Source organism: Chlorocebus sabaeus, chromosome 26 (genome assembly GCF_047675955.1).
Source record: "Chlorocebus sabaeus isolate Y175 chromosome 26, mChlSab1.0.hap1, whole genome shotgun sequence".
Lineage (NCBI taxonomy): Eukaryota > Metazoa > Chordata > Mammalia > Primates > Cercopithecidae > Chlorocebus > Chlorocebus sabaeus.
In genome coordinates, this window is record NC_132929.1 from 3641319 (window position 1) to 3667935 (window position 26617).

At 40.3% G+C, this 26617-nt stretch overlaps 1 protein-coding gene and 7 non-coding genes across 24 annotated transcripts in view; all 8 read right to left on the reverse strand.

Moving 5' to 3' along the window:
• The window catches only part of LOC119619277 (uncharacterized), a 146305-nt gene that overhangs the window by 55684 nt on the left and 64004 nt on the right, over positions 1-26617 (reverse strand). For 9 of the 17 annotated variants that reach the window (XR_012091411.1, XR_012091413.1, XR_012091407.1 and 6 more), the window contains 19 exons: positions 24798-24926; positions 22563-22703; positions 20711-20912; positions 19214-19330; positions 18866-19079; positions 17864-17976; positions 17423-17547; positions 15810-15921; positions 14773-14881; positions 12774-12877; positions 11897-12462; positions 10448-10577; positions 9148-9263; positions 8699-8828; positions 7354-7559; positions 7088-7203; positions 6227-6375; positions 4867-4997; positions 329-4547 (listed from right to left, as the gene is read on the reverse strand). Coding sequence is in view for 3 of the 17 variants with exons in the window: in XM_073011992.1 (XP_072868093.1) it covers positions 329-409; positions 1103-1127; positions 4867-4997; positions 6227-6303 (314 nt within the window). In the remaining 14 variants the exon portion in view is untranslated. Of the gene's footprint in view, positions 1-328; positions 4548-4866; positions 4998-6226; positions 6376-7041; positions 7204-7353; positions 7560-8698; positions 8829-9147; positions 9264-10447; positions 10578-11896; positions 12463-12773; positions 12878-14717; positions 14882-15809; positions 15922-17422; positions 17548-17863; positions 17977-18865; positions 19080-19213; positions 19331-20710; positions 20913-22562; positions 22704-24797; positions 24927-26617 lie in introns of all 17 variants that reach the window. The other 8 variants (XR_012091400.1, XR_012091399.1, XM_073011992.1 and 5 more) reach the window with 6 other exon arrangements.
• Positions 12025-12112, reverse strand: LOC119619506 (small nucleolar RNA SNORD116). The gene has a single exon (XR_005235974.1). It is a non-coding gene; the product is annotated as a small nucleolar RNA SNORD116 (small nucleolar RNA).
• On the reverse strand, positions 15036-15127 carry LOC119619505 (small nucleolar RNA SNORD116). Its single transcript, XR_005235973.1, has one exon. It is a non-coding gene; the product is annotated as a small nucleolar RNA SNORD116 (small nucleolar RNA).
• On the reverse strand, positions 17110-17204 carry LOC119619502 (small nucleolar RNA SNORD116). Its single transcript, XR_005235970.1, has one exon. It is a non-coding gene; the product is annotated as a small nucleolar RNA SNORD116 (small nucleolar RNA).
• On the reverse strand, positions 18922-19013 carry LOC119619503 (small nucleolar RNA SNORD116). Its single transcript, XR_005235971.1, has one exon. It is a non-coding gene; the product is annotated as a small nucleolar RNA SNORD116 (small nucleolar RNA).
• Positions 22409-22500, reverse strand: LOC119619480 (small nucleolar RNA SNORD116). Its single transcript, XR_005235953.1, has one exon. It is a non-coding gene; the product is annotated as a small nucleolar RNA SNORD116 (small nucleolar RNA).
• Positions 24640-24731, reverse strand: LOC119619475 (small nucleolar RNA SNORD116). Its single transcript, XR_005235948.1, has one exon. It is a non-coding gene; the product is annotated as a small nucleolar RNA SNORD116 (small nucleolar RNA).
• LOC119619474 (small nucleolar RNA SNORD116) lies at positions 26499-26590 on the reverse strand. The gene has a single exon (XR_005235947.1). It is a non-coding gene; the product is annotated as a small nucleolar RNA SNORD116 (small nucleolar RNA).

The window sequence follows — 26617 nt, forward strand, 5'->3', positions numbered from 1 at the left end:
ACATTTCAATAATTTCTAAATATATGAAAGGGTGGATTAAACTAAGCTACTCTTTTTTAAAACAATAGTCTAAAATTTGCCCCCAAACAATAATCTAGTGAAAGGCAATGTTTATGTGCAATAATCAGGACTATCTTAACTAACCACTCTTCATTAAAAAGACATACATAAATAAAATATCTTGATCTATGATTTGGAAGAAAGCATGTAATACAAAATCATTTTCAACAGCATTAATATAACTAGAAAGTCTAGATATGATAAAATGATATATCTCTATTCAGAATAGCCTCATAACTATACAGTGGCTTACATGTGATTTACTGACCTCAGCCTTGTTGATGACCTAAGGGACAAATGTAAAACTGTGCACATCTCAAACAGATGTGCTAATACTCTCTGAAGCCATCTGCAAAACAATGCATCATAAATTTTACCAAATATATTTACAGGTTTTCAATTGTCCTGTCCCTGTCAACCATTAAGACATCTTGAAATTACAGATTCATGTAAAAGTGTAAAGTTTTAACTTTACAAAAAAAGTTAAGCCAAAAACATACAATAGTTAAAACACGCATTTGTCTTCCGAATAAAAACATACTGATACAAAGCTACTGTTTTCTTTACTTCACTCTGTTGTCTCCTGATAAGTTAATAAACAAATTTAGAAATATTTATCAAAATGTGGTAGCTTACAATTCTATTTTCAAACATACTTTTCCCAAACTAATTTTAGCTAACATTTCTAAGACAGATATTTTATAAATGTTTTTATATTTTATAAATGCTTTTATCACATCTACATCTTTTATCACAAAATAGCATACACGTAGTAGCTCTAGATAATCTGTGTCCAACAGAACTTTCTGTGGCAAAAGTGTTTTATAATTCCACTCTATATCAATTATGTTGATAATACATGGTGTGCAGTAACTTGAGAAAAATCACTAAATAGATAAAGAGTGCAATCAGCGTGTTTCAGCCTGTCACTAACTGTGTTAGGGTCAAGTTCTCATTTTATTTAATATAGTATCTTCAAGATAGAGAGCGCCCTTTCAATGATTAGAAGAGATAAGATAAAAATAAAGACAGTATTACTTACAGGTCCTGAGGGGTACATGGCATGCCTGGGAGTCCACACGCAGAGGTCAGGGAGTGAGAGAGACGGAGAGAGAGAGAGACACACACATGGGCCAATGCCCCTACTGGGTCAAGGGGACTATTCAAACAGGTTTGCTATGGAGACTTCTAAGCGGTGGGTCTAAAGCAAGCAGGCATGAGTTCCCTGGGGTCACACTGTGACTGGGAGGTGGACACTGGCTCCATAAGGGGTGTGGGGTTCAAGCGGCTTGTCAGGTAGATTGCACCAAGCTGTCCCATGGTGAAGTGGTCCAAAGGAGGCAGTTGGATAAGGCAGCTATCTGGACCAACCACACTGAGGAACGAGGAGGTGTAGAACTGGAAACTATGCAAAGGTGAGTAAGCCTTGCTTCTAATATAAGAAAGTTAAACTCACATTCAAGATGGATGCCAAGGCAACATAAAATTATAAGAATTCACTACATTCTTCCAATGTCCATACCCAAAAGGGCACACTGCTCAGGCCTCAGAGACATTCTCTCAATCATACATCTCAATTCTAGCCCAATATCATCTTCATTCCCAAAAAGGAGAAACTGTTCAAACATTCTTGATACCCAATACCTTTCTGCTACAAGCTAAGCAGAGAAATGTCAAACATCCTAGAATCTTTAAGAATGAAAACCATGGAGCACTTAACCATGTGATTAATGTTGACACATGATTTGATTACAAGAGGCTTCCCAAAATTAAAACAATTCCCCACTGGCTACAAACAGTTGCCAGGAACAGTGGCTCATGCCAGTAATCCCAGCACTTTGGGAGGCCAAGGGCAGATAACCTGAGGTCAGGAGTTTGAGACCAGCCTGGCCCACGTGGTGAAACCCTGTCTCTAAAAAAACACAAAAATTAGTAGTGTGTGGTGGCACGTGCCTGCAATCCCAGTTACTCGGGAGGCTGAGGCAGGAGAATCACTTGAACCCTGGAGGCAGAGGTTGCAGTGAGCCAACATCGCGCCACTGCACTCCAGTCTGAGCGATAGAGCAAGACTAAGTCTCAAAAAATATATATATATGTTTTTATTTTTACTGCTCCTTGCAGAGCAGGGCTAACCCACAGACAGTGTTCCCAGAGTAGCCCACAGATAAATTTGGAATGAATGATATTGCTATGGGATCTTCTGGAAACCTCACAGATATGAGCAATGAAGCCAATGAGAATCAAAATGTCAACGCTGTGTTGTTGAGTTGTAAGTGCAATGAGAATTTTGTTTTCCTTCATAGCTCTCCCCTCAAGAAAGTACAATGCAGCAAACAGCAACATTCCTGATCCAATCTATAGGGTCAGTAGTGATATCCTCTCCATCATTCCTAATTCTAATGATCTGTGTCAGTCAAGCTAAAGGACTGTCAATTTCACAAATCTCTGCACAAACTCAACTTTTGGTTTCACGAATTTTTCTCTGTATTTTGTCTTTTTTATGTCATCAATTTTTGCTCAAATCCCTATTGCTTACTTCCTTCTGTTTGCTTTGAATTTCATCTTCTAGTTTAGTCTTTTTCTTGTTTAAGGTGGAAGCTTATATCATTTATTTATTTTCCCTTTTTTTCCTGATATAGTTATTTAAAACTATAAATATCCCTCTAAGCATGTCTTTAGTTGTATCACATTCTATGCAAGATGTTTTCTAGATTCTTTTTATTTTTTATTTTTATTTTTTAGACAGGGTCTCATTTTGTCACCCAGACTGGAGTGCAGTGGCACAATCTTGGTTCAATGCAGCTCCTACCTGCTGGTCTCGAGTGATTCTCCTACCTCAGCCTCCCGAGTAGCTGGTACTACAGGCATGCACCACCATGCTCAACTCATTTTTTTGTATTTCTTGTAGAGATGGGGTGGTTTTGCCATATTGCCCAGGTTGGTCTTGAACTCCTGGCCTCAAGTGATGTGCCCACCGAGGCCTCCCAAAGTGCTGGAATTACAGGTGTGAGCCACCACCCCTGGACTTTCTAGTTTCTTTTTACAGATTTTTGACCAATGGGCTCTGTAAAGTGTGTTAATTTCCAAATATTTTGTGACCTCCAAATGTATTTGTGTTGACTTCTAATTTAATTCCTCTATGGTGACACAACATCCTCTACATGGTTTCAATCTTAAATTTATTGAGTACAGTTTTATAGCCTAACACATACTCTACCCTGGCGAATGTTCCAGGTATGCTTGAAAATAATTTGTATTTCTGTTGTTGGGTGGAGTTTTCTCTATCTATCTATCTATCTATCTATCTATCTATCTATCTATCAATCAATCATCTATCTATCTATCTCTCTCAGGTCAAACTGGTTGATAACATTGCTGAAGTATCTTGTAACCTCAATGATGCTCTACCTAATTGACTTATCAGTGATTAAGAAGAGGCTATGAACAAAAGTTATTATTGTTGAACCACCTATTGATCCCCTCAATCATGTGAGTTTTCAGTGTATGTAACTTTGGGCAGTGTTGTTAGTGCTGATATGATAATTGTTACATATTCCTTATTAATTAACCCTTCTACATTAAATACTATCCTTCTTCCTCTCTAGCAATACTTTAAGTCTCTTTATTCTGATGTCAGAATAGCCACTTCTGCTCTCTTCTGGATTCACTGGATATAGCTTTTTCCATCTTTTCCTTTCAAACTATTTGTATCTTTTGTTCTAAAGTGTCTCTTTTGTAGACAATGTATAGTTGTTCATGTTCAAAAAACAACAGAATCTCCTAATCTCTTTTAAAAATTTCATATAATTGTCATATGGCTGGTTTTATGTCTGTCATTTTCCTGTTTTCTACATGTCTTATGTCTTATTAGTTCCGCTGTTCATTGTTAACTGCCTTATTTTGTGTTAAACAGATCTTTTCGTTATCCTATTTTAATTCTTTGGTTGTTCTTTTAATATTTTTTGAATTGTTTTCTTACTGGTGGTCCTAGTGCTTATAAAATACAACTTAAATGATCACAACCTCCCTCAGATTAACAATATATGTATAACATGGCCTTTTATATGACTTGAAATCAATTTCAGAGAAGCAATTCTACTGCTCAGATAGTCCAGATTTCCAAAAGATTTTGAAGTCATCATCAATCCAGCCATGTTTATAAAAGGGACTGTGAGCCTGAGATAGCAGACAACACTACACACTAACGATTCTGTCTGTCTTGGACACAATGACACCATGACCACACTAAGTCATAGGGACCAGGATACAGGAACAATGATCCAGCCACATGGCTGACTACCATTACCATTAGAATGTTATAATTCCCTAAGAATAATACAGTATTTCCTGGACAAAATGCTTACTGTGAGAATTCCCACTGGTCTGTGAGCATGGAATGGTGTAATTATTTCTGATACTTTCTCTTGTATTTCAAGGGGAATGTTTAAACTCTTTCATATGACATCCACATTTTGGTCTACGTGGACCTGTGGAAACGGAGTAAAAATATGGGAAGATGAGAAATATACATGTCCAATTGTCAAACATGCATAAGAAAGGAGGCTTCACTGTGTATCTGCATATAAAATGTGCTAATTTATTACTCTACTGGGATGTATCTGATATTATTCAAAATATAAATTGTGCAAAAATTCCAGGAGAGGAAAAGAAGCCTTGAATAACTCACCAGGTTATTAATGCCTTACACTGTTTGGTTCAACAGACTTTGTAAAAACAATTCTAAGTTATTTAATAACACAACAAAAATAATCCAGGAAATTACACGTATTAAAAACTGGATGTTACCCTTGGAGTGCATCGTTTTGATCTTTCCTGGAGAAAGAAGCCGGTGCAAATGACAAAAACAGTCCTCCTTTGGTGTGGAGGTGAGAATTCCAAGCGGCAAAGTGTTGTCTTTCACCAATATCACTTCCGATCTATAAAGGGGAAATCAGGGAGTTGAGAAACAAAACATTCCTAATGGAATATTTTGTAACAAGAGGTTGGTTGTAAGGAATTCCCCAGAGATGTTCACTGGACCATCTGTATGACAAGAACAATACCTGGTGCTTGAAACACGACAGTGTAGAAATAATTGTTTTCTGAGACATTGGTCTCCAAGTTTCCTCAGCACACCCAGCACACCACCATTCACTATGACTAGGCTCTCTCCTTAAATCCATTAGAAACCCATTGAAGGGATATAAAAGTGGCCAGAAAAATCCACATTTTAAAAACTTGGAAATTTAATCATTTCACATCTAGGAATGTTTAATGCAGCATGTAGCTGAAGACAGTACTTCTGTGCACACAAAATTACTCTCTCAGCTAATGAGAAAATGAAAGACAAAGAAACTGATTAAATCCCAGTGACTGCCTGGCAAGCAAATTAAATTATACTATGAAGATTACATAAGTAACACCTATTTTTCAGTTCATAACTTTTTTCACTTAATAGAGAAATGAAAAGTGAAAACCCCAAATTTCCTTGGATTCTGACCATCTTATTGCCCTCAAGAGAGCAAGCATGATTTAGAAGATTATTGCAGCTCCAACAAAAGTGTGAATGGCTCAAGTGTAGGTATAGCTATTTCCTACAATTTCACAACTCAAGTGCCGATTCCCCAGGGTCTGTTTACTATCAACATATTTATGTTGCCAATCAATAACTCAGAGTTGCAATTTCATCTCCAAACTAGGTACCTACAGGTCACTGTCCAATTCAGTTTCTCTAGTGCATGTAAGCTGGTTAGTTTTCCAGTACCACAGTCCTTGCTGGGAGCACACAGATGAACAAACTGAACTCTCCTTCCATATAGTTTGTTTAGGGCAGGTAACTGTGCTGGACCTCATGTTCAGAGGAGTTATTATTTAACTCATTGTTTCCCCAGGTTTTTCAACAAGATTAATTATTACAGTTATCAGTGACACGTGCAAACTTCTAAAAAGGGGCACTGTTTCGCCTCAGAAACATGAAAGAAAAGGAGCACTCTGGAGTACACTTCTCTGGGACACACTGATCCACCCTATTAAGTCATGGAGACCAGCCCCCAACACAGCAATGCCCCAGGCTCCATGCTGCCCAGCACAGACAGTGCCTTATGGAGTATTACATAATCCCCAAAAAAGGGCAATATTTTAGTGACAAAACACTGAGCAACCTAACCTGGCCCTTGAAGGTGTAGTGGTAAAATTAATTCCCACTGGTCCCTGAGGATGGGATGGAAAAATCATTTCTGACATTTTCTGTCATGTCACATCTCAAGGGAAAGCAATAAAGTTTCATGTGAGGCTAGGTGCCTTGTCTTTGTCGACCTGTGGGAATAGGGTAAAGATGCAGAAACATGAGAACAATACATGCATATGTGTCTGCTGGTCCATCAAGCACAAGACAGTAGGATTCAGTTTATGTACCTATTAAATTAGCTAATATACCGCTCTCCTAGGATGTTCCCAGTGTTATTCAACAACAGTCAACGTGTTTGTCTCTAGCTTCCATCAGTCCAAATACTGTCCAACATTTGCTGCCAGACAAATCAAATGTGCAACCAGACTATCAGTGTGCTCAAAGTTCCAAGAAGATGTTGGCCTGGTGAACACTCCATTCACAACAATGCATAGCATTTCCATAAATTCAATCACCTCAGGATTATTTACCTTCAAAGGTCACCCAGTGGATTGGGGAGGAAGAAGTCACAAAAAGAAGGGAATAAAGAAACAATGGTCTAAAAATCACTTGTAGCACTCAACCTGCTTGAGAGTGGGAGCGTGGCAATTTGCAGAAGCTGCACAGAGCTACACCGTACCTGATTCCACTCAAAGTGGTCACAGCAATGTAGGCAGGACACACACAGGTATGGTACTGTCCCGGGATATGTGACTAGAAGAACTGTGCAGTGTGCAGAGAGGGAAAGGCGGCCTCTAAATCCTCTCACCATGAGCTGCTTCCCACCTACTCTCAGCTTTCAGAGTGATGCTCACCCAGGTGGTACTGCTGAGGACCTACTAGCATTTGGGCACCGCATACCTCTTGGTCACACCCAACTTTCCACTGTCACACTGTTGAGGATCAGCCTCTCTGGCACTCTCCATGCTTCATGCCCACAGAAAGATCAGCAGCAAGACTGAGAAAGCACAAAAATTCTGGAAAAGAACAAACAGAAGCCTCAGATGACTCATCAGATTAAGATCTTATAGTATGTGAATTAACTGACTCCATATAGCACCCCTTAAATTCCTAAATACTTAAAACAGTAATAACCCAGGAAAACATTATCAAAAATTAGGTGTTACCTCAGCATGTTTCGTTGTATTCTTTCTCAGTTGAGGAAGCTGGTAAAAGTGACATATCAGATCTTCATTTCTCACGCTTTTCAACAAGATCAGTTACTACAGTTATCAGTGACAAATGCAAACTTCTAAAAAAAGGGCACTGTTAGCCTCTGATCTTCATTGGTGTAAAGATTAAAAATCCACGCAACTCTAGTATCACATGGAACCTGCAAACCACAGGGGAAATTAGAGAAGTTGAGAAAGAAATCTTCCACATCAAATGGTTCCTGATAAGAATTTATGAGCAATTATGATACATACTCATTGACAAGGTGTATGTCCAGAAAAAAGTATACTTATTCCACAGAACAGGAGAATGTTTAAAGTCCTTTTCCCAAGACCTGTTCAGGTTAACCCTAAAGTCCACCTACATATCAATTAACAAGGACCTCCCTTAACATGCATAGGAAAATCCACTGATGAAATATGAAGATTAGCTAATAAAATCCACATAACATTCCAAGGACTGGAAATGTAATCATCTCACAACATCTACTTGAATCACTCAAATGTCTAGAATATTGCTTTATGCAGACAGAAAAAAAGGTCATAAGTCTTGGGACTGGGTTAGCAAGCAAATTTAAACAAACTCTAAAATATTCTCACGGTTAGAAATCACTCTTTAATTTTCCAGATATTACCTCTACCTAAAAAAATTAATTGATAAGACCCACGCCATCTTTGGAACTGAAGATCTAAATGACCTTAGTAAACTGCTCTCACTCAAAAGACTGTCACATCCAAGATAACTGTGTGGATGGCTCTAAGGTACGTACAATCATATCTCATGGGGTCTCACTACATATGTGCTGGTTTTCCAGGGTCTATTTACTACCAGTGGATGGATGCTACCAGCAAAGCACCAAAGGAACAGCTGTTTTATTAAAAAATGGGATATTTATAGACAACTGTCCAATTCATTTCCTTCAACATACGCAGGCAGATTAGCTTTCAAATACCCCAGTCCCTATGGGCACTGACCATCCACATCCCTCCCTGTTTGCCTGTCCTGTGTGCTGGACCTCAGCACACAGAAGTGCTCTGGTCACTCATTTTTTTCAGATTTCAGTGAGATTCTTTTTTTTTTTTTAAAGTCATCGTCAATCCAGGATATGTGGCAGACACTGAGCACACAGCTTTCCATCAGCTTGGGGTACACTGACCCACACTATTCATCCAATTATGGAGACTGGCATCACAGTCAACGACTGGCCAATGGCTCACAAGCATGGCCAGGGTCTCAAAGTCATTGGAGTGTCACGACCTCCTAAGAGGAATGCCAGTATTTTCAGGACAAAATGCTTACCATGGGAGAATTCCTACTGATTCTTGAAGATGAGGTGATAGATATATTCTCAACACTTTTCTTCATGTCACATCTCAAGAGGACAGAATAAAATATTTCATATGAAACCCAGTTCTTGGTTCATGTCGATCTGTGAAAACAGTACAAATATGCGAAAATGGTAAATACGTATGTCCATTTGTCAATCATGCACAAGAAGGGAGGGTTTGTTATGTATATCAATATCAAATATACTAACATAACTACTAGGAGGTTTTTCATATTACTGAAAAGGGAGAACGAAAAAAAAATTGGAAATAAAGGATAATGAAAGCTTTGGATGATTCACCAGATAATTAATGCCTCATACTGTTATTAACAGATCATTCACAAAACCGATTATCTACTTGACTACAGAAAAATTACAAAATAAGCCATAAAGAGTAAATTTATTCAAACTTGGATGTTACCTTTGAAGTACATCCTTTTGTTCTGCCCCAGGCAATGGAACAAGTAAGAGTGACATGATCAGCATTTCTTTGGGATGGCACTGAGAATTCCATGCAATTCCAAAATCACTTCCGTTCTGCAAGGCACAGGGGACATTACAGGAGTTTTGAAACAAAACCTTCCCAACTGAATGACTCCTGACAACAGTTTGTAATTAATTAGCCATAGTCACTTGACTATCTCCATAACTAAAAAATCTGCTTGTTGCTTGGAACAGGATGAGTATAGAAAATCAATGTTTCCAAGATTTTGGTCTCAAAGGCCAAAGGCCCCCTGAGTATTACTAACATTAGAATCTCTCTTAAAATATACAAAGACTCAATGAAGGAATATACCTATTAGCCAACAATATCCACCTAAAATCCCTAGAATTAGAAATTTCATTATTTCACATTAAAATGTTTAATGAAGCATCTAATTTAATCTGTCATCTAATGTTTAGAAAATTGCTCCCTGAGTGACAGGAAAAAGAAAAACAAATGCTGTTCTAATACTTCAGACTGAGTTAGCAAGCAAATTCCAGCAGGTAGTAAGATAATTCCATGAATACAACCCACTCTTCGATTTTCACGTATTTCTTTTGGTGAAAGAAAAAATAACAAGCAAAGACTGACAATTTCTTTCTAATTGACTACGTAACATACCTATACATGCTGATCCTCACTAAGAATGCTGTGGCATCTATGCAAATAGTGTGAATGACTCAAGCGCTGGCACAGCTAGTTCTACAATGCTCACTCCTCGGACACTGGTGCCACCAAGCCTGATTACTAGGGGTTTGAATGCTGCCAGCCATGCACTTAAATCATTGTCATGTAATCCCCAAAGATATACAGAACTCTGTACAATTCATCTATCTGCTCTAACATATGCGGATGGGTTAGTTTTGGTAGCAGTTGCTGACCAAACTGAACGCCCTCCATGTGTTTGCCTGGTATGGTCCCTGTGCTGGACCTCAGCTCACAGAAGTGTCTTGGTCACTTGTTTGGTTCAGATTTCCAAGGTTTCCATTTTTTTTAAGTCATCATTGATCAAGGCACATTTATAAAAGGGACCTTGAGTCTGAGATATGTGGCAGACACTGAACACACATCTTTCTGTCACCTGGGGACTTGCCAACTCACGTTATTCAATTACAGAGACCAGCATCACAGCCAGTGACCAGCCTCACGGCAGACCAGAACAGCCAGGGTCTCACTGTCATGGGAGTGTCATGACTCCCGAAGAAGAATGTCTGTGCTTTCAGGACAAAATGCTTACCAATATTAGAACTCCCCCGGCCCTTGAGAATGGGAGGGCAGAATTATTTCCATTACTTTCCTTCAAGTCACACCTCAAGTAGAAAGAATAAACTCTTTTACATGAAATCTAGTTCTTCGTCCACATTAACCTTTGAAAATAGAAAAAAAATTATAGAAAAATAAAAAGTACAAATGTACATTTGCCAACCATGCAAATAGTGTACATATACAACAGGTTTACTATGCACAAGTACATAAAATATACTAAATTATTTCGCTAGTAGGGTATTCTTGAAAACAGAGGAAGTATAAAAATACTGGACAAAGGACACAGAAACCTCAGATGACTAACCAGATTATTAGGGCCTCACACCATGTGGATTAACGGACTGCTTGAAAAACCAATTCTAACCTTACTTGCGAAAATAAAATAATAGAACTCACCCAGGACAAATGCACTAACTAAAAATTGCAGTATTACCTCTGAAGTGTATTGTTTTCATTGCTAGACAAGGAATCTGGTACATGTGACCAAATTAGCAGGTTAGTTGAGCAGCAGTAGGAATTCCATGCAATTCCAGCATTACCTCCAATATGCGAAGCACAATGAGGAAGTAAAGAAGTTGACAAATGAAACCCTCATAATTAAAAGAGTTTCATTTGTCAACTTTCTTACTTTCATAATTACTAATGACGGGTTATAGGAAATAAACCATAGATCTTCACTTGCCCACACGGTATGAGAATAAAAATTATGCTCACTCCCTGGAAATGGGTAGTACTAAAGTCAGTTTTCTAAGACCAAAGGCCTCCGTTAGCATCACACAATAAAACTGGGATCTCCCTTCAAACATCTATGAAACTCACCAATAAAAAAAATGAATATCAGGCAATGAAATCCACATAAAACTCCATGAATTGAAAATTTAATCATTTTACAATTAGAAATGTTTACTATAGCATCTACTAGAATCCCTCAATCAAATGTCTAAAAAGCTTCTCTTTGAGTGACAGGCAAAATTTAAATTCCAATTTTTGTGATAAGGTCAATAAGGAAATTAAATGTTAGTAATTTAAAATAAGGAAATTAAAATGTTAAGACTTTCCACAAATAGAAAGTGCCATTCAGTTTCCATATATTCTTTTATTTAATAGATAAAAGCTACTCTTCAATTTCCAAATATTTCCTTTACTTAATAAATAATATATAAACTCATAATACCTTTTGCACTGTCCACCTAATGAACCTGAGAGACTGACCTCACACACAAGATTATAACACCTAAAAAAAATGTGTAAAAGACTCTAGGGTACGCAAAACTGTTTCCCATTGTTCCTTCTACTCTTGAGTAGTTCTGTTTACTATGAGAGTATGGACACTGCCAGCCAAACACTGAAAGAAATGCCATATAATCCCCAAAGATATATGTACACAAACATATATAAATACATACAAACACATACAAACCTCTGTACAATTCATGTGCTGTAACCTATGTGAGTGGGTTTGTTTTCCAATACCACGGTCCATTTTGGTACCAGCTGCTGACCAAACTGAACTCTCTCCACGTGTTTGCCTGGCATGGTCCCTGTGCTGGACCTCAGTTCACAGAACTGGCACAGAAGTGGTTTGGTCACTCGTTTTGCTCAGATTCCAAGATCCATTTTTAAGTCATCATGATCCAGTCACATTTATAAAAGGGACTTTGAACCTGAGATATGTGGCAGACACTGAGCACACAGCTATCTGTCACCAATGACCCACACTATTCAATCATGGAGACCAGCATCACAGTCAATGACCAGCCCATGGCTGACTGGCATAGCCAGAGTCTCACCGTCATTGGAGTGTCCTGATTCCCTAAGAAAAAATGTTGTTATTTTCAGGACAAAATGCTTTTTAACATGTGAGAAATTCCCATGGGGACTTGTGGGTGGGAGGCAGAATTATTTCCTATACTTTTCCTTCACGTCTCCACATGGAGAAAAAAATAAATTCATCCGTATGAAGCCCAGTTCTTGGTCCACTTCATTCTGTGGGAAGAGATTATATACATGGGAATGAGAAGTACACATGTTCATTTTGCAAATAAGACAGGAGGCTTTACTATGTAACTATATGTAAAGTATGAGAATTTTATTACACTTATAGGATGTTTCTGATGTTATTTAAAGTTGAACAAAATGTAAAATGTTAAAAGAAACTGAAGGCTCAGATATCTCATAAGAATACTGAATGCCTAATACTATTTGTATTAAGTGACTCCTTGTACACCTAATGAAATTCTCAATTACTTAAAAAAACACAAACCACAAAAATAAATTTATTAAAAGTTGGATGTTACCTCAGGAGAATATTGTTTTGTTGCCTCCCAGATGAGTTAGCTGGTACAAATGACAAAATCAGCGCATCACTGGTTAAAGTCCACGGAATTCTGTGACAACCAATCTACAAAGTACAGGGCCAGTTAGGAAAGTTGTGAAACAACATTTGCCAAATGAAATATTGTTACAAGCAGTTATAAGAATTAACTTTAGACATTCATTAGACTGTATGCATGACAAGACTATACTCACTTCTTTGATCAGACTGACACAGATAGAATTTTTTCTATTCTATTCTATTCTGTCTATTCTATACAGCTAGAATATTTTCTATCCATGTCAGTGCTTTCTCAGCACACTGACTTCAAATGTATGTATTCTATAGCTAGGACATTTCTTTAAACACAGCGAACACAGTGTGCAGTATGTCAGAGAACCTATGTACATCCTCCTACATGCAGGAAATCATTTCTAGATTACTCATGATACCGAATACAATGTAAATACTGTGTAAATAGCTGTTACACTGTGTTTTTTAGGGAATAATGACCAAAGAAAAACACTGCACTTGGCTGGGCACAGTGGCTCATGCTTGTAATCCCAGCACTTTGGGAGACCGAGGCAAGCAGATCACTTGAAGTCAGGAGTTCGACACCAGCCCAGCCAACAAAATGAAACCCCATCTCTACTAAAAACACAAAAATTAGCCAGGCATGGTGGTGGGCGCCAGTGATCCCAGCTATTTGGGAGGCTGAGGTGGAAGAATCGCTTGAACCCAGGGGGCAGAGGTTGTAGTGAGCTGAGATCATGCCACTGCACTCCAGCCTGGGCGATAGAGTAAAACTCTGTCTCAAAAAAAAAAAAAAAAAAGAAAGAAAAAGACTGTACATCTTCAGTACAGATGAAACCATACAATTTTTTGTCAAATATTTTCAATCCATGGTTAGTTGAATCTGAAGATGCAGGCCCCATGGAGAAGGATAGCAAACTATATATGAAATTGTTTGCTAAATTAATAGAAAAAAAAAGAGAAAAACAAAACAACTGGTTCAATCTTAGCAGCTGGGTTGGCAACTGATTAAAATACACTTGGAAGATACCACATGAAATTGCTTCACTTTAAGAAAATGAGAAGTAAAACAAAAGACATTTATGCAGCCAACAAACATGAAAAAAGGCTCATCATCACTGGTCATTAAAGAAATGCGAATCAAAACCACAGTGAGACACCATCTCATGCCAGTTATAATGGTGATCATTAAAAAAGTCAGGAAACAACAAATGCTGGAGAGGATGTGGAGAAATAGGAACACTTTTACAGTGTTGTTGGGAGTGTAAATTAGTTCAACCATTGTGGAAGACAGTGTGGTGATTCCTCTAGGATCTAGAAGTAGAAATACCATTTGATTCAGCAATCCCATTACTAAGTATATACCTAAAGGATTATAAATCATGCTACTATAAAGACACATGCACACATATGTTTATTGCGGCACTATTAACAATAGCAAAGACTTGGAAACAACCCAAATGTCCATCAATGATAGACAAGATAAAGAAAATCGGGCACATATACACCATGGAATACTATGCAGCCATAAAAAAGGATGAGTTCGTGTCCTTTGCAGGGACATAGATGAAGCTGAAACCATCATTACAGCAAACATGAGAACAGAAAACCAAACACCACATGTTCTCACTCATAAGTGGGAGTTGAACAATGAGAACACATGGACACAGGGAGGGGAACATCACACACCAGGGCCTGTCAGTGGGTCAGGGGCTACGGGAGGGATAGCACTAGGAGAAATACCTAATGTAGATGATAGGTTGATGGGTGTAGCAAACCACCATGGCACATGTATACCAATGTAACAAAACTGCACGTTCTGCACATGTACCCCAAATAAATAAATAAATAAATAAATAAGAAGTAAAAACTCATAATATCCTTGGATTCTGACCATATCATCACCCTCAAAAGGTCAATCAGTAGTTCAGGCAAATGTGGGAACAGACCAAGTAGAGGCAGGAACATTTCTCTTGGGTCTCACTGTTCTGCTTCCCAGGCTCTGTTTCTATGGTATACAGATGCCGCCAACCAAACTCTCAGAGTTTCCATTTTACCCTACAATTGAATTTTTATACACAAATGTAAAATTCATTTCCTCCAATAAATGCACTCAAGTGGTTTTCAAATACCCCAGTCCCTGTGGTTGCTTCTAACTGACCAACTAGTTGCAACTCCAGGCAACACATTTGACTGGAGTGGTCTCTGTGCTGGACCTCAGCTCACAGAAGTGGTACAGAAGTGTTTTGGTCACTCATTTTGTTCAGATTTAAATTAGATCAATCTTTAAGTCATCATCGATCCAGGCACATTTTAAAAAGGAACTTTGAGTCTGAGATATGTGACAGATACTGATCACACAGCTTTCTGTCACCCTGCGACATGCTGACCCACACTATTTAATCATGGAGACCAGCATCACTGTCAATGGTCAGCCCCCTGGAGGACTAGCATAGCCAGGGTCCCATGGTCATTGGAGTGTCATGATCTCTTAACAGGATGTCAGTATTTTAAGGACAAAATGTTTACCATGGGAAAATTCCTACTGGTCCCTAAGGACAGGAAGCAGAATTATTCCCATTACTTTCCATCATATTACGACACAAGGAAACAATAAACTTGGCCATATAAAATGTAAAATGCAGTTTTGGTCTGCATCATATTGTGAGAAGAGATTTTATATATATATATATATACACACACACACACACACACGCGCACACACACACATCCATTTTTTAAAATTTGTATAGACGAAAGGTTTCATTATTAATCAGCATAGAAAACATACTAATTTGTAACTCTTGGAAATGTTTTAAATGTTATCCAAAGTACAGAGAAGAAAAAAATCTTAAGGAAAACTGATGCTTCAGATAGCGCATCAGATTAATAATTCCTAACACTGTATTAACCTATTGTTCACAAAACCAAATCACTGACAGTTTTAAAAATAATAAAAATAAATTTACTAAAAATTGGATACTACCTCAGGAGTGTGTTGTTCTGTTTCCTCCCAAATTAGTTAACTGGTACAAATGACAAAATTAGCCCTTCACTGGTTCAGTGGTAAAATTCCATGGAATTGTATCTCACCCAATCTACAAAGTGTAGAGGAAATTAGGGAAGTTATGAAACAAAATTTGCCAAATGGAGTATTTAGTTACAAGGGAATATAAGAATTCACACTAGACACTCACTGGACTATCCAATGAATGACAAGAAAAATGATTCTTACATCCTTGATCACTATAAAATATAAACTTTTTAAAAAAAATCTGAGACATTAGTCTCAAAGTTCCCCTGGCATCCCCAATCAAAAGCATTTATTACAATTAGGATATCTCTTCAAACACAATGAAAACCTTTGAGGATATATGAATATAGCCAATGAAATCTATGTAAAAAAGAATTTGAAATATAATCTAAGTTTATTTGAGGTAGCATATAGTTGAATCCAGCACTCAAATAAAAACAGTGGTTTGCTTTTTCATAAGAAAAACCAAAATCAAAAAAACAAGTGATACAATCCTAGGACTGAATTGGCAAGAACATTAAAATACACTAGAATAGTCTACTTAGAGTACCATTTTTTAAAAAAAATTTCCATGTAATTGTTTCACTTAATTGAAAATAAAAAGTAAGATCGGGCATGGCAGCTCACGCCTGTAATCCCAACACTTTGGGAGGCTGTGGTGGGTGGATCACTCGAGGTCGGGAGTTCGAGACCAGCCTGGCCAATATGGTGAAACTCCATCTCTACTACAAATACAAAAATTAGGCAGGAGTGGTGGCGGGCACCTGTAATCCCAGCTACTCGGGAAGCTGAGGCAGGAGAATCTCGTGAACCCAGGAGGCGGAGGTTGCAGTGAGCCGAGACTGTGCCACTGTACTCCAGCCTGGGCAACAGAATGAGACTCCATCTCAAAAAAAAGTAAAATCTCATTATTATCTTTGGATTTGGATGGTGACCCTCTCATTACCCTCAAGAGACTGATCATCAACCAGAAAATTCTGCGAGCTCAGAAAAATGTGTGAATGGCTCAAGGGTAGGTGCAACAACGTCCCTTGAGTCTCACTATGTCCTGGTTCCCCAGGGTCTACCAACTGTTTCCATAAATGCTGCCAAGCAAGTACAAAAAGACTTGCTATGTCAAATCACAGTTGGATATTTACAGACCTGAGAACAATCCATTTGCTCTAATATATATGGGTAGGTTAGTTTTCCAATACCCTAGTCCCTGTAAACTCACTCCCTCCTCATGTTTGCCTGGCATGGTCCCAGTGCTGGACCTCAGCTCACAGAAGTGGCACAGAAATGATTTGGTCACTCATTTTGTTCAGATTCCGATGAGATCCTTTTTTTTATAGTCATCATCGATCCAGGCACATTTATAAAAGGGACCTTGAGTCTGAGATATGTGGCAGACACTAAGCACACTGGTCACTGGGACACACCAACCCACACTATTCAATCATGGAGACCAAGATCACAGTCAATGACCAGCCCATGGTGGACTAGCATAGCCAGAATCTCATGGTTACCAGAGTGTTACGATTCCCTAAGAGGAAATGTTGGTATTCTCAGGACAAAAGGCTTACCAATATTAGAGTTCCCACTGACCCTTGAGGATGGCATTAGTCCCAATACTTTCTTTCCTTCTTGTCTTGCCTCAAAGGAAGAATAAATTCATCCATATGAAACCCAGTTCTTGGTCTATGCTGTCCTGTTGGAAGAGAGTATGTATATGAATCTGAGAAGCATACATGGACAATTTTTAGCCTTGCATAAGACAGGATATTTCACTATTAACATATATGGAATACACACTAACTTATAACTCCTGTTGGACATTTCATGTTATTCGAAATAGAGAAAAGAACAAAATCTTTACAAAAAAAAGAGACTGATGCCTCAGCTCATCAGAATATTAATGTCTGGAACTGTTAGTATTAACCAATTCTTTGTGAACCTAAATTCTTGAGTACTTAAAAGAATAAAAATAACTCACAAGAATAAATTCACTAAAAATTGAATGTTACCTTAGAAGTGGCATTGGTGTGCTTCTTCACAGCTACGTCAGCTGGTACAAATGTCAAAATTAGCACTTCACTGGTTTGGCAATGAAATTCCATGGAATTCTATCTCACCCAATCTACAGAGTACAGGGGAAATTAGGAAAGTTGTGAAACAAAATTTGCTTAACTAACTATTGTATTATGAGCAGTTATAAGAATTCACATTAGATACTCATTGGGCCATCTGTGTAACAAGAACAATTATGCTCATGTCTTTGATCGAAATTGTATGAAAATAATGTTTTCTAAAACGTTTATCCCAAAGTACCTCCAGCACATACCCTTCAAAATCATTTATTACAACTTTTAAATAATACAGTGGTCACACATGGAGGACGTATGAAAGTAGACAATGAAATCCATGTGAAAATCCAAGAATTTGAAATACCACTTCTAAAAATGTTTGCTGCAACATGTAGTGGAAACCAGCACTGAACCATGTATTAAATAGCTTGCTTGGTTGATGGGAAAACAAAAAAGAAACAGCTGTTTCAGTCCTTGTGACTGGGTTGGCAATCAAATGAAAATAAACGATAAGATTTCATATATTTATATCTTATATGATACAAATATCTTATATTTCATATGTTTCATATATTTCATATATTTATTCTTTAATTTCCATGCGATTATTTCACTTAAAAGGAAATGAGAAGTAAAAATCATGATGTCTTTGAATGCTGAAAACTCTTTGCCATCAAGCAACAAATCATCAACCAGAATATTCTGAGCGCTCACACAAATGTCCGAATGGCTTGTGGGTTTGCACAATGATTTCCTGTAAATCCTGTAACTCCTGTGCTGGCTCCCCAGTGTCTGGTTACTGCAGTGTATAGATGCTACCAGCCAAGCACTTGAAGAGTCTCCATCTTACCCCCAACCACATATTGGTAGATAACTGTCCAACAATTTCCTCTACTGTATATGAGCTGGTTAGTTTTCTAATTCCACAGGCCGTTTTGGTACCTGTTCTGACCAAACTGAAGGCCCTCCTCGTGTTTGTCTGGCACGGTCCCTGCGCTGGACCTCAGCTCACAGAAGTGGCACAGAAGTGATTTGGTCACTCATTTTGTTCAGATTCCGATGAGATCCATTTTTAAGTCATCATCGATCCAGGCACACTTATAAAAGGGACCTTGAGCCCGAGACATGTGGCAGACACTGAGCACACAGCTGTCACCTTTGGAGGCATGGAGACCAGTATTACAGTCAGTGAGCAGCCCAGGCTGATGAGCACAGCCAGGGTCACATGGTCACTGCAGTGTCATGATCCCCTAAGAGGAAAAGCTGGTATTCTCAGGACAAAATGCTTACCAATATCACATTTTGAGGTTTTGATGTCAGATTTTTCCATGATACACTCCATTCTGTCACTTTTTGAGGTTAAAAAAATAACTTTCATATGGAAATCTGTGCTGGTTCCACAATGAACTACAAGGATACAGAAAAAGTGAGCAAAGATGTGTAACACAGACATTTACCGTTCCAATGGCCTGGGGATCCCCACGCTGTAGCCCTTCTCACATGCATAGCTTCCGTGTTCCCTACACTGGAGAATCCCCTCCCACACTTCATGAAGCTACTGGCTGGTTGACCCAGGTTATCCCGTATGACTGAGTTGCCTGATCTAGGATGCTCTCTTCATTCCTGTGGTCCAGAGTCTCCTCCCCCTACATAGAGATACCCGGCATCTGAAAGTACAGAAAACCCTTCGCCATCTCAGAAAGTACCAGTAGGCACGAGTTGGAGGACCGGCAACATCAGATAAACTAAGTGATCAAAGCAGCACCCCCTCAGCTCTGATAGCAAGATTGCCTATGAAAACATGGCCTACAAGGACATTCAAATTAAACCTAAACAGGGCACACGCCTGCTAAAACAAAACATTTGAATAGATTCAGATTCCCCTAACTTAAAAAGGAAAAAAAAAAAATGCAGGATAAACTAAAACATTACCCATCTAACAAGAACTGGAAAATCACAATTAGAAGGAAAATCATATGCAGGATGAGAAAAGACAGTTAACTAATCCAACCTCAAGATTAACCAAATGTTGTGCTTATCTGAAGAAGTTAAAAACAGTCACGGTAAAAATGCTTTGGGAAATAATTATAAAGCTTATTGAAAAAAGTAAAAAAGTAGAAATCTCAGAGAAGTAGTAGTAGTATTTTTTTTTTTTTTTAAAGAACCAAGTGAAAAAACAGAACTGAAAATTTCAAAAATAATAGAGTAGTGATTAAGTGAATTTAGAATAGAACAATCAAATTTAGCTAATCTAGACAAGAAAGAAAATACTCTGAAAAAAAAAAAAAGAACACAGCTTCATGGATCTGTGTGTGACACGGAGACATGAGGTTGAAAATAATTATAATCTTCTTTTTTTTCTTTAGACAGAGTCTCTGTTGCCCAGGTTGGAGTGCAGTGACATGATCTTAACTCGCTGCAACCTCCGCATCCCAGGACCAGGTGATTCTCTTGCCTCAGTCTCCCAAGTAACTGGGACTATAGGCACACAACACCATGCATGGTTAATTTTTGTAGTTTGTATTTTTAGTAGAGACGGGGTTTTGCCCTGTTGGCCAGGATGGTCGTGATCTCCTGACCTCATGATCTGCCCACCTCGGCCTCCCAAATGCTGGGATTACAAGCGTGAGTCACTGCGCCCAGCTGGCAGTCACAGACTTTAGATTGGAAATTAAATCCCATATCGTGCTCACTGAAACGTGAACACAATGGATAAATCAAACCATCACAAGAGTACATGCGAGACATCTATACAGGTGAAAACAAGAATTTTATCCCCCAAAATACCTGCACACAAAGAAGTATGGTAGGACAGAAGTCCAAGTCTAGATATGAAACACTGCACACGGAATTATCTGTGGGAGGCAGGGCTGCGCCAATGGTTTACCTACGCCTCTCTGGAAAACACAACCATCCTGGAAACTGAAGCATGTCTTCTAGGCTCCATTTTCCGACTCTTTAACAGAACTCACAGAAAAACCTTGACGAGCTACAGGAAAAAAAGCCAACAAACCATGGATAAAGTCAACTAAGTATTATACAAATAATTAGCATAACTGGAAACTGTTCCAGCTTTACAGCACAATCTTTTGGATTATTCCTCCAGAGATTAAAAAAAAAAATAAGTGGTTAAATATTTTGTGACTTGAGTGTGAGAGAAAATGACATCACTGAATATAATCACACAAGCACTGACCCCAATTCAAGGTAACACCTATCACTGACATGCACATTTGGTCCTTTACCAAAATAAGAAGAGGCTATGTTGCAAACCATGTTGGTGTATCTTCTAAAGCCAGAAGAGGCAAAAAATCACGAAGATATATTAGAACACCAACAGTACAGGAAAATGACAAGTCTTCTTTCTATGCAACTCCATACTCTCTTACATATGCAATCTGTATCTGCACTGGAAGCATATCAAATCGAAGTCCACATTTAAACAGAAAAGGTATATGCACAAACAAAAATGAAACGGAGTATTTCTTGTAGGATCCTCCTGGTTTCGCTGCTTTTTCTCTTATTCTGACCAGTGGCCGAGTATAGTTGTGCAACTTAGAAGAGTAATGACAAATAGGAAGAGACATGCACTCCTCCGCCACTGTGTTAGTTATTCATGTGGTGGGTAAAATGGAAAACGGAGGGTCTCTGCAGAGAGATGCTTAGGGAGCCCACAGCCACAGTCCTCCAAACTGGGGAGTCTTCTGTGGCTGCAGAAGCAGCAACTCCAAGTACCTGCTGAAGTCAGAAATGGAGAAAAAAGAGGAAAAAAAAAAGAAAAAGGAAAATCAGGCAGAGCCACTTTCCTCAAATTGGCTGGGGCTCCAGGTGGCCTGTGGCAGCAGCAGTGGCAAAAATCAGTCAGACTCCACCTGGCAAGGCGAAGGGGCAACAGAAGCAGGAGACATGGTGAGGAGCACAGGCCAGGCCAGGCACAGGGGGCTCATACAGGCAGATAACGTGCTTCACTTGCTTGTGCAGGCGTTCACCTTAGAGGGCCAAAAAAGGGCCTTTCAGGTTCTCCCTCATGGATATATGCACACCCTACTACTTACTATGGTTTATGGCCAGAAGCCTGGCCATCTTGGGTGATATGCCTAGCATTCACTGGGAACATTACGTGGATAATATTCTACTAAATTCCACAAATTTAAGTCTTCTGAAGAAACCGACTTCCTCTAAGGATGAGGGAATGCAGAGCTAGGACAAGTCAAACCTGGCCATGCAGAGACAGGCTACCAGCTAACTCTTCCTGTGCCACAGGCACATTCACCTGCTCCTGCATACAGTATGTGTGCTACCCTGCCCTCACAGAGAAAAATCCTTCACACAAGGAATCTCCTGTGCACAGGAGGCCGCACTCCCCTGCGACTCCCTTTGCCCAAAGGGGACCCCATCCTAAGGCTGGACAAACTCCTCAAAGTAACCTTCGTCAACAAATGGAAGTGTTCCCTCTCTATCTACCCTCTGTTGGAGCAATGTGCCAGACCTCAGTTCAATGAGGATGACAGTATAGAGTTTTCACTCATTTTGTTCAGCTTTCAAAGGAATGCATATATAAAGGTCATCATTGATCCATGCACAGTCTTTGTACCTACAAAGATGGAATATCAAAAGGTTTTGGAAAATGGACATTTACCATCCTGAGGGGTCCACCAGCTTCTGAAGAAGCCCACGCCACATGTGCCGCACGTGCTCAGGGGCTCCCCACCATCTCCAGGAATCCCCCAAGACAAAGATCATCCATCGTAGCCTGTGGCCTTCTTCCATGCCAGACCACCTAGGAATTAAGAGGCAAAACAGGTGTGCTTGAGAAAGGCAAGCAGGTACACAGGTCTCAAGGGCCATGCCATTCATTCCGTTGTGGTGCATCCTGTACCTACTTCCCACAGGCTACTACGGAAGGAACGAGAGGCACTATAATTTGTGGGTGTGGTCCGGTTTAGTAACACCTAAATTGTGCTGACAGCCATGAGTGACAAGATACAAACAAATCCATTGCTTCACACAGTTAAAAATAACTACAAACCTTTGTAGGTCTGCAATGCTTGTAACTAAGGTCTGGTATTCCAAGAACCATTGCCAGTGATCAAGGAACATATTTCAAAGGCTCACTAATCCAAGATGGGGCAGAAAAGTAGACTATGACCTGACAATTTCATCTGTGCTACAAACCACAATCTGTTTTCTGCTAGAAAGCAGAATTTATAGAAAAGAAAATGGTGTGTTAAAGAAACAAATTAAAACTCTCGAGAGAAATCCTTGCACTTAAAACCTGAATGATGGTTTCACGGAAGCTCTGCATGGCAGGAATGAGGGCCCCTGTGTAAGGGAAAAGTTGGCCTGTGAATGTCTGCTGGACATAAAGGGTCCAATGGGAGCCTTGCAGATACAGAAAATTATCCAACACTGCCTTGATATTGGACACAGGTCCACATGGGATACCCTAATTTTGTCACACAACCCCTGGGCAGTCAATCCTGCAATACGATTTAGGAAGAAAACTGCCTTTGACCTTAGGCAGGGGGTCAACACTGCCCCAAACCTGACCCCTAACGTACTTCTTGTTAAAGAGCCCCAAGAGAGGTGTCCACAATGACCAAACAGTGCCCCCAAAACAGTGGAAACTCCAGTAGCACTAGGATAGCAGAATGGCCCAGACTTAGCCCTGCAGGGAGTACTAGTACAACCACAAGGACACGAAATATCAAAAAAAGACCTTCTGAAAGTTTCTGATCACTGAGATTACTGCAGAAAGAAGAGACTGACACCAGACTTAATAGGTAGGAGAGAAGAGGGCCACTTACATACACCAATATATTTTGGTTCTGCTGCTGTTCACTTGAGCTACCATCCACACTGCTGTTACATCACCACACTTAATGCTGGGATAACCACAACATTTTTTTTTCTGATATTGACCCGATATACTCCAATAAAATGTTCCCTGGAGAAAAACATGTGACTGGGGACGGAACAAAGACTGCCAGGAAACAAAAGCAATCTGCAGAAAGGCCCTCCCATGTGGACATCAGATCATATTCCATTCCCAGCACCCCAAAGCCAACATGGCATTTGTGATGTGCAGTACACACTCGCAAATGTGGCTGACCATCCCCGTCTTAGGGTACCAAGTCAATACATGCATGGCGCCTTCTCATTCCCACCTGGAGTAACCATCGCTGGCCATGGGATTTCAGTTTCTCTGGAGGACACACAAATCATTCATGGAGCCAATCCACAGGATATTCTCCAGAAAGAGAATAAGAACCACTAACCTCTTCACAACTGACTTCCACTGTTGCTACAAAAACACCACGGGCACTAAAAAGTCCTCAGTCATGAGAAAAATGAGCCAAAGAACGGCAAGGATGTGGCCTTGGGCTCTTCCCAACCACAAGGAGCTACCTCTGGGGGACAAGGGAACCCAGAGCCAGCACTCAAGGACAAACCTGGCCACACAGTGGCGGGTTACCGGCTAACTCTTCTGTGCCACCTGCACATTACCCTAGTCCTGCAGACAGTGTGTATGCTGCCCCAGCCTCACAGAGAGGCCTTCACACAAGGAATCTCCTCTGCACAGGAGCGCCTACTGCCCCATGACTCCCTATGATCCAAAGTGGACCCCATCCTAAGCCTGGATGGATGGCTTAGTGCTACCTGCATCAATAAATGGAAGTTGTCCCTCTCTCCAGCCCCAGGTGGAGCCATGTGCTGGACCTCAGTTTGATGAGGACGACGGTATAGAGTTTTCACTCATTTTGTTCAGCTTTCCAAGGAATGCATGTATTGAGGTCATCATCGATCCATGCACAGTCTTTATCCCTACAAAGAAGGAACATCAGGGGCTTTTGGAAAATGGACATTTACCAACCTGTGGGATCCACCAGCACCAAAGGAGACCACATTCCACATGTCAAGGGGCTCCCTGCCATCTCGATGGATCTTCCAAGATGAAGACTGTCCCTCGTAGCCACTGGCCTTACTTCCATTGCCACAACTCCTGGGAAGTGCAGAGGAAAAACAGGTGTTCTTCAGAACGGCAGGCAGGCACACATGTCAAAAGGGCCAGGCCATTCAATTTACTGTGGTGTATCCCATATGTACTTCCCACAGGCTACTGCCCTTTTGGGATGGGTGTATGGGTCTACCCAGGAACGGAGATATCAGGCATGTGTTAATTTTGAAGGCACTATCAAGCTACAGAGCCCTAAGTGTAAGAACTCGCTCAAAACCACTCATTTGCCACCACTGACTCAAATGCCCTCCTCTTGGTCATCAGAGAAGACAAAGGCCACAGGGCTATTTAAATAAGGAGAGTTTCGGGGAAAAACTCTTCCAGTACAAAAGGCAATTTTCCTTCAGTCTTGAAGACTTTTCACCCTGGGCTACTTCAACACTTTTCATATTGAGAAGAACGTTCAATAACAACTTAATCTCTACCTCAGTGTCTTCCTCACAGGTGCAGCTCAGGGATCCAGAGGAGCACCAGACACACTGACTCCCACAGGGCTTCTAAGGCACTGTGGCTGAGAACACCACACATTTTAAGGCACTTTCCTGTGAACATGGCCACACAGTCTAAAACCTATGCATCACTGCCTATGGACACTAGCCCTGTCCTACAACAAGATGACTATTTCACAAAGAAGACTGCTGGTAAGCATGAGGAGAAATTAGAAAATAACCTAACATCACGAGCCACTACGGTATTTAAGCACAGAGACCTTCCTGGACCACCAAGGAGTAGAGATCTCTAGGATACGGGAAGTCACACTCTTACAATCAGGCACGTTGACTGCACTGAGGTGCCTGAGTGGTTCAGAGGCAAAGTATGCACAACCTAGGATGGGTAGAAACCCTGGGCCAATATAAGCTCAAATGCCTAATGGAGACAAGCATCTCACAGAGGGTCCTGAACACAGAACAAGTCAGTCTGAGGAGTTGCAGAAGCACGTGGACCTGCAATCACATTCCTGTCCCAGCACCCTGAGGTCATCATGAAACGAAACGTGCGCACCCTACAATGTCTGAAAGAGGCCCACAGTCATCACTCCACGACCCACATGGAATGCTGTCCAGTAAACGCACATGCAGGCCTCTCCCCTTCCCACTGCCAAGACCCTTCAGGGGTGATGGGACTGGTTTCCTCCTAGGGACATACAAGTTCAACATAGATACCCGCTCTGGGCTCCTCTGCAGAAGGCAAATCAGCATCGCCATCCTCCTGAGGACTGGCTGCCCCCACTGCTACCCAAACACCATGGGAAGTCCCACGTCTCCAAATGAGGGTGAAAGTGAACCAAAGAAGTGCCCAGAAACAACACTGTGCTGTCTGCCCATGCAGAAGCCACTGTCTTCCTCAGGGGAGGGCAGGAGCCAAGGAGTATGAATCAAGGACACACACAGCCACACAGAGGGAAGTGCTTCAACCAAGCTGTCTCTCAGCCACGGAAGTCCAAAATGCCCAGCTACTCCACTTCACCCAAAGACGACCCCATCCCAAGTGTTGACACAGCCTGTGTCAACAAATGGACGTTGTCCCTCTCTCCAGCCCCCGATGGAGCAGTGTGCTGGACCTCAGTTCGACGAGGATGACGGTATAGAGTTTTCACTCATTTTGTTCAGCTTTCCAAGGAATGTGTATATGGAAGTCATCATCGATCCAGTCTTTGCCCCTGCAAATGAGGAAAA